This window comes from Apodemus sylvaticus, chromosome 15 (genome assembly GCF_947179515.1).
Source record: "Apodemus sylvaticus chromosome 15, mApoSyl1.1, whole genome shotgun sequence".
In the NCBI taxonomy this organism is placed as follows: Eukaryota; Metazoa; Chordata; class Mammalia; order Rodentia; family Muridae; genus Apodemus; species Apodemus sylvaticus.
Window position 1 is genome coordinate 43,406,567 of NC_067486.1, and position 12,131 is coordinate 43,418,697.

A 12,131-nucleotide genomic window follows, 5' to 3' on the forward strand; every position below is an offset into this window, starting at 1 on the left:
TTGCTGTTCATCACAAAAGGAAGTCAGGACTGGAACTCAAGCAGGTCAGGAAGCAGGAGCTGATGCAGAAGCCATGGAGGGATGTTCCTTACTGGCTTGCTTCCCCTGGCTTGCTCAGCCCGCTCTCTTATAGAACCCAAGAATACCAGCCCAGGGATGGCACCACCCACAAGGGGCCCTCCTCCCTTGATCACTAATTGAAAAAATGCCCCACAGCTGGATCTCATGGAGGCACTTCCCCAACTGAAGCTCCTTTCTCTGTGATAACTCCAGCCTGTGTCAAGTTGACACACAAAACCAGCCAGTACACTAAATAAAACAAAAGCAAGTGAGCACATCTGTCTGTGATTTTTCTTGATTAGAAAACTTCAGGAGGGGCTGGAAAGATAGGTCAGCGGTTAAGAGCACTGTCTGCTCTTCCGGAAGGTCCAGAGTTCAAATCCCAGCAACCACATGGTAGCTCACAGCCACCTATAATGGGATCTGACACACTCTTCTGACGTGTCTGAAGACAGCTACAGTATACTTATATATAATGAATGAATAAATCTTAAAAAAAAAAGACTTGGTGGATACAGGAGTTATTATAACCATCATTAAAAAAGAAAAAGAAAAAGAAAACTTCAGGTGGGAAGATCGACCTTAAATCCAGATCATGTAAGATCAGAAAATGGACCCTAAATCTAGGCCACACCCACTGGTCGCAGCCCATATGGAAGGACAAGGAAGAAAAAGGATCTTGCTTTTTGCCTATTTGCCCTCACTCTTGCTGGCAAATTCATCTATCCTGCTGCTGAAGCATTCTTTCACTGCATTTAGAAACTACTTCTCTGAGATTCCAACGTAGAGACGAGCTGAGACATCCAGCCTCATGGGATGAACAACTGTGACATTCTTAGACTTTCTGATGAGAGACAACCACTGTGGGACCAGCCAGACCACGGTCTCTAAGCCACTCTAATAAATCCTCTTTTAATAGACAGATCCATTCTAGCAGTTCTGTTTCTCTGGCTGATATAGAACGCATGTTTAAAAAGCTGCATACAGTGGCATGCATCTCTAACCCCCACATTCCTAAGGCAGGATGGGAGACAGAAACAGGAGAATCAGCCAGAAGGTCACATGTTTTGTGCAAAAGCAAAGATTAAAAGAGACCTTGCCTCAAAAACAAAGTGAGAGGAAAAAACTGACTCCCAAGAAGTTATACTCTGCCAGCCACATGTATGCTGTGACACACATGTGCATGAGTACACATACACACACATAAATAGAAAAATAAAATCAAATCTTAAATTAAAATCACATTTATACTCCATTAAATGTGCTGAATGAACTATATCCTCTAACTTAGAATGTCTGGGATCCATTCTGAATGAATATATAAATGAATTTGGCAAGAATGTTCATCTCACACAGATCCTCATCTTTACATTTTTGCGTGTACATTTACATGTATAAACAAGGCTGATGCTCTTTTGGACTAGCAGTGTTCATTATCAAAGGCCAGAGCTAGGGATAGAAAACTAAGCTATTCCCCAGAGCAGCTCACTCAGAACCCTAATATCAACTCATCTTTGCCTCCTTTAACCATTACCTGTGCACAATCACACCTACAACAAGGCAACAGTTCCTTCTCTCCCTGTAACACTTACCTTCATGATTAAGTCTCTGTGTTCCACAGACTGACTAAAATGGGTGCCCATTTCAAATACCCCTGTGACTCCATCCTCACATAAACTCATCCAGTAAAGATATTCGTCACGCCCAGGAAGTCGATCCCAAAACGTCCTGAAGGCTTCCCAGATGGCTTCCTGGCACACTGGAAGGTAAAGAGAATGTGTTTAGGCAAAGAGAAGATGCTCTTTACCTGACGTGTTCCCATGATCACGGACGATTACGGAGCCATTCACTCCCACTCTCCTGCTGGAGAACATCATCCTAAGTGAGGTAACCCAGTCTCAAAAGATCAATCATGGTATGCACTCACTGATAAGTGGATATTAGCCTAGAAACTTTGAATACCCAAGACATAATCCACATATTAAATAATGTCCAAAAAGAATGGAGGAGTGGCCCCTGGTTCTGGAAAGACTCAGTGCAAGAGTATAGGGGAATTCCAGAGCAGGGAAGTGGGAAGAGGTAGATGGAGGAACAGGGGGAGGGAAGAGGGCTTATGGGACTGGCGGGGAGTGGGGACCCAGAAAAGGGGAAATCATTTGAAATGTAAATAAAAAATATATCAATAAAAAATTAAAAATAATAAAGACTTTTTCTAAATAAAAAAATAAATAAATAAAACGTCAGACTGTAACAGCATGCAGAAAGCCTGAACGAGCTCGAGGCAGACAAAACCCAGCATGGAGGAGGGAAAATGAGCACAAACTCTCACATCTCAATCCCTGCTGTGAGAGGGCACAGTTTTCTTCAACAGAGTGACATCTGGTGTCTCGGCCATATTCCTGAACAGACCTCCTGAACTTGAGGTGTAGTGAACTTGAGGTTTTTTGTTTTATTTTGTTTTGTTTTTTGATCATTAAGACAGAGAGAATTTGAATTGGGTAAGTAGAAAAAAATGGGGGATGATCTGGGGGTAGTTGAGGAGGAGGAGGAATAATATATATGGTCAACGTACATTTTATGGAGCTTTTAAGAAATAAATAAAAGGCCTTTTTAAAAAAATTAAAAAGAGCCAGGCAGTGGTGGCTCACACTTTTAATCACGGCACTTGGGAGGCAGAGGCAGGTAGATCTCTAAGTTTGTAGTCAGCCTGCTCTACAGAGAGTTTCAAGATAGCCAAAGAAACCCTGTCTCAGAAAATAGAAAAAAGAAAAGAAAAAGAAAGAAAATAAATAAAATGAGAGAATGATATTTTGAAAGAGCCTAGACTGAAATGCAGAAATGATTTACTCTTTGGCAAACTTATTAGACATCGAATTTTCAAAGGAGCATTTGGAACTTCTCAAGGCTTCTAAGTTGAAGGCACTCTGTAAACCAGGGGAGAGAATGTTCAGTTCGGTTGTCACTCTCCATCAACTACAGCTCACGCCTGAAAACAGAAGATAATGTCATTCATTGTTATACAGAAAAAGAAAACAAATTCCGTTCAGCTGTGCTCCGAGGCATCTACACAAACAAAGCAAGCAGTTACAATTATGTAAGAACTTGCACAAAAGTGTTTGAAATGGTTTTATATATACTTGCCAAAGCCTAGAGGTAGTAAAGATGACCTTTAATAAATAAATGGAAAATGAACTCTGGTAATCCACTCATTGGGATATTATCCAATTATTATCTCAAAATGAGCTTTCAAAGCATTATAACCGTGTGCTTGGGTGGAAAGGATGGGGCTGAATAGGTTGTATTGAATGATGCTATAATAGTTGGTAAATGTCATTATACATTCACCAAAGCCCAATGCACAGTGAATATATACCAAGGCAACTCCAATGCAAACTATGATTTTGTTAATAATACACCAATGTTGGCATATCAACTGTAGCAAATGCACTGTATTAATATGATGTTGGTGCCTGGGAGTTTAAGGAGCTTTGTGCTAACCTTATGAACATCCTGCTCAATTTCTCTCTGAACCTAAAACTGCTCTAAAAAATAAATTTTATTGATTTTAAAAACACATTTAAATCTATACATAAAAATTATATTCTGAAAACTAGAGACAGCTCAGCGCTAAGAGCACTAGGTGAACTTGCAGAGAAATGTAATTCAGTTCCCAGCACTCACTTGATACCCACAGTTCCAGGGGACTCAAAGCCTTCTTCTGCTCTCCAGGGGTAGAAGGCACACATGGTCTTTGTGCATAGATGCATAAAAACACTAATATATAGAGAATTAAAAGAAATAAACAAGTGATAAAAAGATCACTTGATACTACTCTTGTAGAAGATCTGAGTATTATTCCCAGAACCCACATCTGGCATCTCACAACTACCTGAAACTCCAGCTCTATAGGATCAAACACCCTCGTCTGGTCACTGCATGGACCCATACTCATAAAACACACACACACACACACACACAAATTTTTAAAACTTTAAATGATATTTGTAAGATTTTGCAGAAAATAAAAACTAAATGTACTTGCCAACCATCACAAGAAAGGTTGCTAAGCATGACATATCTGTTGCTTTTGCGTCCCTGGAAGCAGATTGACACGGGGTCAAGATGTGAGAGAGCTTCATCACATCATAGATGAAAGCATGGTGGTATGAACATAGACACAGAAGTCTTATTAAGCTCAATGCCTGTGCAGATTTATTCAAAATAATTTAAAATAAATTTCATTTTAAAAATGAAAACAATCCAAGTACTCACTGTTATAAAATGAAGGGGGGAAATAGTCATACAGTTAAGTCAAAAGGAGATTTGTTCTTTTAAGTTAATATTTTTATGTCTGTTTAAATCTATTTAATAAATGCAATACCCAGAATTTTGTGTGCAGCACCAGAAACCAAAAACCTACAGAAATTCACTCTTAATTCAAATGGGCTTTAAAAGTCACTTTAAAGACAATTGTTACATCACATCCTCTGGGAATGGTCCTGGAACCACACAACCAATGAAGACACATTTGCTCAAAAAAATCCAATGAAAATTGATGAGAAAGTTGAGTCAGCTGCTGTAGAGAACAAAAAAGGAAAGAGCATCCATCTAAACTGAAAAGAAGCAAAGTTTCTTTCATCTACAAGCAAGAGTTATATACAAAGTCCTACAAAAGCCACTTTAAGACATTCTGAACTGATAAGTAATTACAACTAGGCTTCAGAATACAAGATACATATATGAAATCAGTTGTGTGTCTATGTATTGAACATAGAACAGCTAAAACTACACATAAAACAATCCCATTCACCAAAAAACCAAAAATATAAAGACATAAAATAAATTGGAATGAATCTAACAAAGCAAGTGTCTAGCATGGTCTCTATTGCTGTGGTAAATAAACACCATGACCAAAAGCAAGTTGGAGTGGAGAGGGATTATTTGGCTTCCTGTCCCTATCACAACTCATCACTGAGGGAAGTCAGGGCAGGAACAGAGGCAGGAACCATGAAAGAATGAGGCTTTCTGGCTTCTTTGCTTTCAAGATTTAGCTTGTTTTCTTACACAACCCATGACCACCAAAAATCTCCAGGACTCATGCTTCTTCGTTTCACATGAAAATTGTATTGTTATCTGAGTTTATCACATAGGATGTACACAAGATCTATACACTAAACAAAATATTAGCAACATGCTCCTCTTATTCAGTCATCAATACTGTCATTTTCTTAGGATTGTCAATGGCCCTACAAGTAAACACTTAGTGTTTACTAAGACACTTAACCACGTTTTTTACTAAAATCAATCCCATTTCAATGGTAACACAATGGAAGTTTGCTGTGCTTAATGGCTTATGTCAGTAATCTTAGTACCTGGGAATAGGAAGGCAGGAGGGTTGTCACAAGTTTAAGGCCATCCTGAGGTACATGGTGAATTCAGATCTGCCTGTGATTAAAAAGATATCTAAGCTAATAGAAAAGAAACTGGAGAAGACCCTTGAGGACATCGGTACAGGGAGAAAGTTTCTGAACAGAACACCAATAGCGTATGCTCTAAGAGCAAGAATTGACAAATGGGACCTCATAAGGTTACAGAGTTTCTGTAAGGCAAAGGACACCATCAAGAGGACAAATTGGCAACCAACAAATTGGGAAAAGATCTTCACCAATCCTACATCAGATAGAGGGCTAATATCCAATATATATAAAGAACTCAAGAAGTTAGACTCCAGAAAACCAAACAACCCTATTAAAAAATGGGGTACAGAGTTAAACAAAGAATTCTCACCTGAAGAACTTCGGATGGCGGAGAAGCATCTTAAAAAATGCTCAACTTCATTAGTCATTAGGGAAATGCAAATCAAAACAACCCTAAGATTTCATCTTACACCAGTCAGAATGGCTAAGATTAAAAATTCAGGAGACAGCAGGTGTTGGCGAGAATGTGGAGAAAGAGGAACACTCCTCCACTGCTGGTGGGGTTGCAAATTGGTACAACCACTCTGGAAAGCAGTCTGGCAGTTCCTCCGAAAACTGGGCACCTCACTTCCAGAAGATCCTGCTATACCACTCCTGGGCATATACCCAGAAGACTCCCCACCATGTAATAAGGATACATGCTCTACTATGTTCATAGCAGCCCTATTTATAATTGCCAGATGCTGGAAAGAACCCAGGTATCCCTCAACAGAAGAGTGGATGCAAAAAATGTGGTATATCTACACAATGGAGTACTATTCAGCCATTAGAAACAATGAATTCATGAAATTCTTAGGCAAATGGATGGAGCTAGAGAACATCATACTAAGTGAGGTAACCCAGACTCAAAAGGTGAATCATGGTATGCACTCACTAATAAGTGGTTATTAACCTAGAAAACTGGAATACCCAAAACATAATCCACACATCAAATGAGGTACAAGAAGAAAGGAGGAGTGGCCCCTGGTTCTGGAAAGACTCAGTGAAACAGTATTCGGCAAAACCAGAACGGGGAAGTGGGAAGGGGTGGGTGGGAGGACGGGGGAGAGAAGGGGACTTATGGGACTTTCGGGGAGTGGGGGGGGCTAGAAAAGGGGAAATCATTTGAAATGTAAATAAATTATATCGAATAAAAAAATTTAAAAAAGTATAATTTTCTGGGGGCTGAAGGAATGGGCCAGTGATTAAGGGTATTTACTGACAAAGACCAAGTTTTGGTGTTTAGCACTTATACAGTGGCTCACAACTGTTTACAATTCCAGTGCCAGGATTCTGATGTCTTCCTTTGACCTCCACAGGCATTAGCCACATATGTGGTACATATAATTGCATGGAAGCAAAACACTCCAACCCTTAGTGTGTGTGTGTGTGTGTGTGTGTGTGTGTGTGTGTGTGTGTGTGTGTGCATGCACTTGCAAAAAGGAATGAATAACTTTCCTAGAGACATGGAGCCAGCAACTGTACAGATCAAATATTGTATGGTGCCTACTTAAAAAAAAAAAAATCTGTCGTTTAACTAAAGTTCAAGTTTTAGCTGACTGCCCTACATTTTACTCATTAAATCTGGAAGCCCTATCTATACTTCATGGCAGAGTTATAGATGGCCTCATCCTATCCCACATTACTCCTGAACATCAGCTTTAAACAAATAGAACTACACTCAGCTTTTGAGGTCCCATACCCTCTGGGATCACCAGAAAATGTCACCTTATTTTTCACATAGGCAGGGATGGCTTATCTACATATTTCCTACATATGTAACTCTCTGCTTAGAACCACCTTCACTATATCCCAGTGGTTCTGATAAGTTGTGCTTTCATTTCATTTACTTTACAGAGATATCCCTGCCTCTGCCTCCCAACTGCTGGGATTAAAGACATGTACTACTGAGCCTAGCTGAGTTATTTGAACTCTTGTTTAACGTTCTTTTTATATTTGGGATCTTCATCCTTTGTTATATATGTAAGTAGCAAATTCTTTTTTCTCATTCTGTAGCGTCTGTACTTAATCTCCTTGGCATTCTGAAGTCTCTTATTCTCTGTTTCTTGTCAGCCATGGGTCTCTGTGTTAATCAAATAAGTATGTGTAAATAGAAGCTTGCCGGATGTGGGATGAGAGATACACTAGTCTTTGAATATAGAGGTAAGTCATCAAGAGTTGGTTGAACACTATGCCTACTGACTAGCATAATAGGAGTAGGCTCTCCCTGGGGTCTTATAACCTGTCTGGTCATGGGTTCTTGGCTTGATGATGGTACCAGGTATGGGTTTCATCTTGTGGAGTGGGATTTAAATTCCATGAGAAAGCAGTTGGTTGTTCCCATGATGTCCGTGCCACTGTAGCACTAGTAGGCATGACTTGACAGACCAATATTTGTAGTTTGTAGCATTTACAGCTATGTAGGATTTATCAAAACGCTCCAGTGGCCACTACTGAGGAATTAAAGTCAAATTCGAGATTCAGCAGAACCAGAGGACTGATCTAGAGTGCCTTTCCTAGTACTCTGTGCAGCTTTTGTTCCAGAGGGCTCCAAGTTCAGAGCAGGAACAGAGAAACAGTGAAAACACACAGACTAGTTCTCGTCACCATCACCAGATGTGCTCAGATACAGAAGGTACCATGTCTAAATGGGTGCTATTTGCATGATGCCCTTGAACTTACTAAACTGCATGGATGAGGAGGGAACAGGGAACATCTTGCCTCTGCCTCTGCCTCTGCCTCTGCCTCTGCCTCTGCCTCTGCCTCTGCCTCTTCCTTGGACAGGCAGAGGCATTCCTCCAAGGATGTTGAACAAACAAAGTTCTATGGGTACAGAGTTCACACAGTAGGATAGTGTCATATGGTGGCTACTGAGATTGAAGATTCCTGTTTCTTCTGACAGTGTGCCTAGCACCATCCCACCATTCGGCACTGTAAAATCTGGCCAGTAAGGGATGAGGCTTCCAGGTCAGTAACAGGTATTCCCATCAAGTACTAGAGAATAACCCAGAGCAACAGCAATGCCTGTAATGAGTGCTTAACTTGAAGGAAATGTATGTATTATAATTCCCCAAGGCTTAGGGATCATTATAGAAGAGAGGACAGAAAGCCAGAGGTGGTAAAATGACACAAGGAGACTATCTTTTAGGCACATCAGGGAATCTGCACATACAAACTCACAGTGGTTATAACAACAGGCATAAAACCTGTGCAGGCCCAAACTAGATCAACTCCTAGTATGGATGTCTGTGTACCTCATGTATGCCTGGTGCCTATGAAGACCAGAAAAGGGCATCAGATGTCCTGGGAATGGAGTTACAGATGGTTGTGAGGCACTACATGCGTGCTAGAAATCAAAACATGGACCTTTGGAAGAGCAGTCTGTGCTCTTAACCACCAAGCCATTTCCCCCAAACTTTCCCCATTTTCAAAAGCATATCATTTGAAGTATTATTTTCCATCATGATCATAATAACTACTATATTATAATGGGTGTGTGAACCATTTACTTTTCTGAGGTTCCCATTCTTTCTAATGTTTTTAATTCTTTTATTTTTTGAAATTACAATATAATTACATCATTTCCCCTTCTTCCCTCCAAAACCTGCCACATACCCTTCCTTGCTCTTTCACAGCTTCTTTTTTTATTACACACACAGAGAGACATGTGTGTGTGTGTGTGTGTGTGTGTGTGTATTACCAAATATATAAGTACAGTCTGTTTAGAAAGTACAATGTTACTTGTATGTGTATTTTAAGGCTCCTTTTCAATAACCCACTTGCAGCACCTGTTGTTTTTTAATTATTTCAAAAACATTGGCTTCTTTTTAAGCAGTATCTCTTGAATTTATAAAGAAAAAAGGAAGAAAGCAACACAAAGCAGCAGCAGATTCCTTGCTGGCCGGCCCTTTCCTCTTCGCTGTGGCGTGGATAACTGAAGCAGCTGGACATCTGGAGCAGTTTGAAGTTAAAATCCAAGCAGTGTAAATTGTCTCATTAGATTTCGCTCTATCACTGCCCACTGTTGGTAGACCCTTCATGATCTTGGTCAATTCCCAATTTCACTTCCAACCTAAAGTCCTACGTACAAATTCTAGATCTGTGACTCCCTTTGTCAAGTAAAAGAACCTATTCCTATGTAGCATTTGATACTCCTCAAATATGATCAAGGCTGTAACATCCTTAAAAGAGCTACTCATACACCATGCCATGTTAGAGAGACTTAACACATTACATATAGAGAGTATGTTTTGCCTGATATTAAGTTCTTATTTTAAAACCTTTAGTGTAGAAGACAATGGCAGGGATCAGGGCATTCAGATAATGATGGAGCAGCGGAGAAGGGCAGTCAGACAACCGGGTGCCAGGGAAAAGCCTAAGTGCTCCGTTGAACAAATGGATGAATGTGAAACAGGACAGATCAGTTCATCACCAGTCTCTACACTGAGCTTACTAATATCACATGCATATCACGGCACGTTTTATCGGCTGTTGAACATACAAAAGGACAAAATTGTGAAAAACCTACAAATGTCATATACATATATAATATATATGATATATGATATATGATACATGATACACGATACATGATATATGACATATGATATATAATGTTATATATGTATATGATATATAATCTTATATATATATAATGTTCAATGAAGCAATGTAAGAGACATAGTGTACAATTACATATTGAATTGAACCCAAGGATGAAATTGCTTAATCGAAAATAAGACAAAGGTCATGTAAGGCCACTGAGAGGTCATCATGTGAGGTCATCACTTTTAACATTAAAAATTTTGTCTCCTAATCATACAACCATCTTCATCAATCTGTGGCATGTCCAAAGTACACAATAACAATAGTCATTATGTTTTCATCTATAAAATAAGAGAGAAAGCACATACGTCTGTTTGTAAATATGTCTTGTGAGTATAGGTAAGCAAGTTACCATAAAGAAAAATAAAAAATTATACTTGAATATATCCAGTCACAAAAGTGTTTTCAAGAACTTCAAAAACATCAAATATTTTTCTTTAATGTATACTTTTATCTTAATTTATATTAATATGATTAAGCCCTTTTCTCACTATTATTTGGTTCATTTCTATCTAAATTGTCATAAATGTGATAGTCTGAGTACACCTACTTACCTCGGGCTTTAAAATACTTCACATGGTTTGCCACAGCCTCTGCAACAGTTTCACTGGGGCAAATTTTTACTCCATTTGGGAACAGAATAGATCGCTGCCTTCTAAGCAGCCACCTCCTCCCAGGCTCTGAGGCATCCAAAGGCTGTCTCCTCCCGGTAGGCAGGGAAAGGTCTGTTGACTTCTCAGGTGAGAGGACAGAGACTGCATGCATGGGTTCTTGTATCTCTTCTGCAGAAAAGATGCTCTGTTAGTACAGAAAACAGACTGGGAGCACAGCCAGGGCTTCGGGGGAAATGGAGACCGCACACAAGTGACAAGTGACAGCAAATCCAGAAAAGTACTTGTTTGCACCACAGTGAAAATGTAAAGACAACTCATGCACGTATGCATATCAAAAGAAGTGTTCAATTTTTTTCCCATTTGGCTAGTGATCAAGCCAAATTTAATTTAATTCAAGGTTGTTCTGAAAACCAAACAGACACCAAACTTCAACACAAGAATGTAAAGTTTGAACCAGAAATTATTAATGAGGAAGGGAAACCCAAATTATGGGAAATATTTTAAGACTACTTAATGAAGCAATCATGAAGGTGAATAGTCATATTGTCTAACAGCAACCACACCAAATATTGCTATTTTAAGACTATATTAAGGTCCCTGGAAATCTGAGAAAAATCAGTTTTCAATTACCTGAGTCGGACACAAGGTTTCCTCCTGCCAGGAAAAGTATCAAAATGCCCAGAGAAATCCTCCCCAAAGGAGGAAACATAATCATCTGGGCCAAATCCAAAGGAAGGGGATGACAAAATCCTTAAGGGAACATATGGAGTTTTAAAATTCTCACTGACAAACTTTTCCCAAAAGAAGTCCTTGCAGATAAAAGTTTATGTCTGGGAGTGGGCAGCCACTCGAAAACCATTGTCAATTAGCGTAAACAAAAGGTCATCCTTTCCCAGTAGCTCTGGTTTCTTCTCTGACTTAATAGGGACACTATGGAAGCAGGGAGGTAAGCTAATTAGGTCAGATGGGCAGAGAGGATTCTATGCTAATCTAGACAGCTAAGCTCCTTACTGACCCACACCTCTCTTTAACAAGAGGTTCATTTACAAGTAGTGTGCTTCACGGGTGCCTACAGATGTTCTGACTCAGTGGGTCAAATGTGGTAGATTGACATGCTCTCTTTGTTTTCCTAGAACTAAGAGGCAGAAGCCTAAAAGTGCTCTGTTTCCTGGATAGAAGAAAATCCTTCCTTTTTAATTACTCAGTCTTCCTCCTGTGCTCAGTGAAGGAATAATAAGGCAAGCCCATGGTAGCACTGTTGTGAGAATTAACAACACATCAACTCATTTCATCCACATGGCATGGCTTAAAACAGTACCTGACAAATATTAAGTGTATAATATAAATCATGTTTTATAAAGATAACTGTGGTGCCAAGTTTTCTATATAATTTGGA

General features: G+C 39.5%; 1 protein-coding gene across 1 annotated transcript in view; it reads right to left on the reverse strand.

The window, feature by feature from the left end:
- Positions 1–11,450, reverse strand: part of Impg2 (interphotoreceptor matrix proteoglycan 2) — a 65,506-nt gene extending 54,056 nt beyond the window's left edge. The window contains exons 1-3 of the mRNA XM_052157848.1: positions 11,366–11,450; positions 10,676–10,903; positions 1,653–1,819 (exon numbers count right to left, since the gene is read on the reverse strand). Of these exons, the coding sequence (XP_052013808.1) occupies positions 1,653–1,819; positions 10,676–10,903; positions 11,366–11,450 (480 nt within the window). The remainder of the gene's footprint in view (positions 1–1,652; positions 1,820–10,675; positions 10,904–11,365) is intronic.
- Between the last annotated feature and the right edge of the window lie 681 nt (positions 11,451–12,131).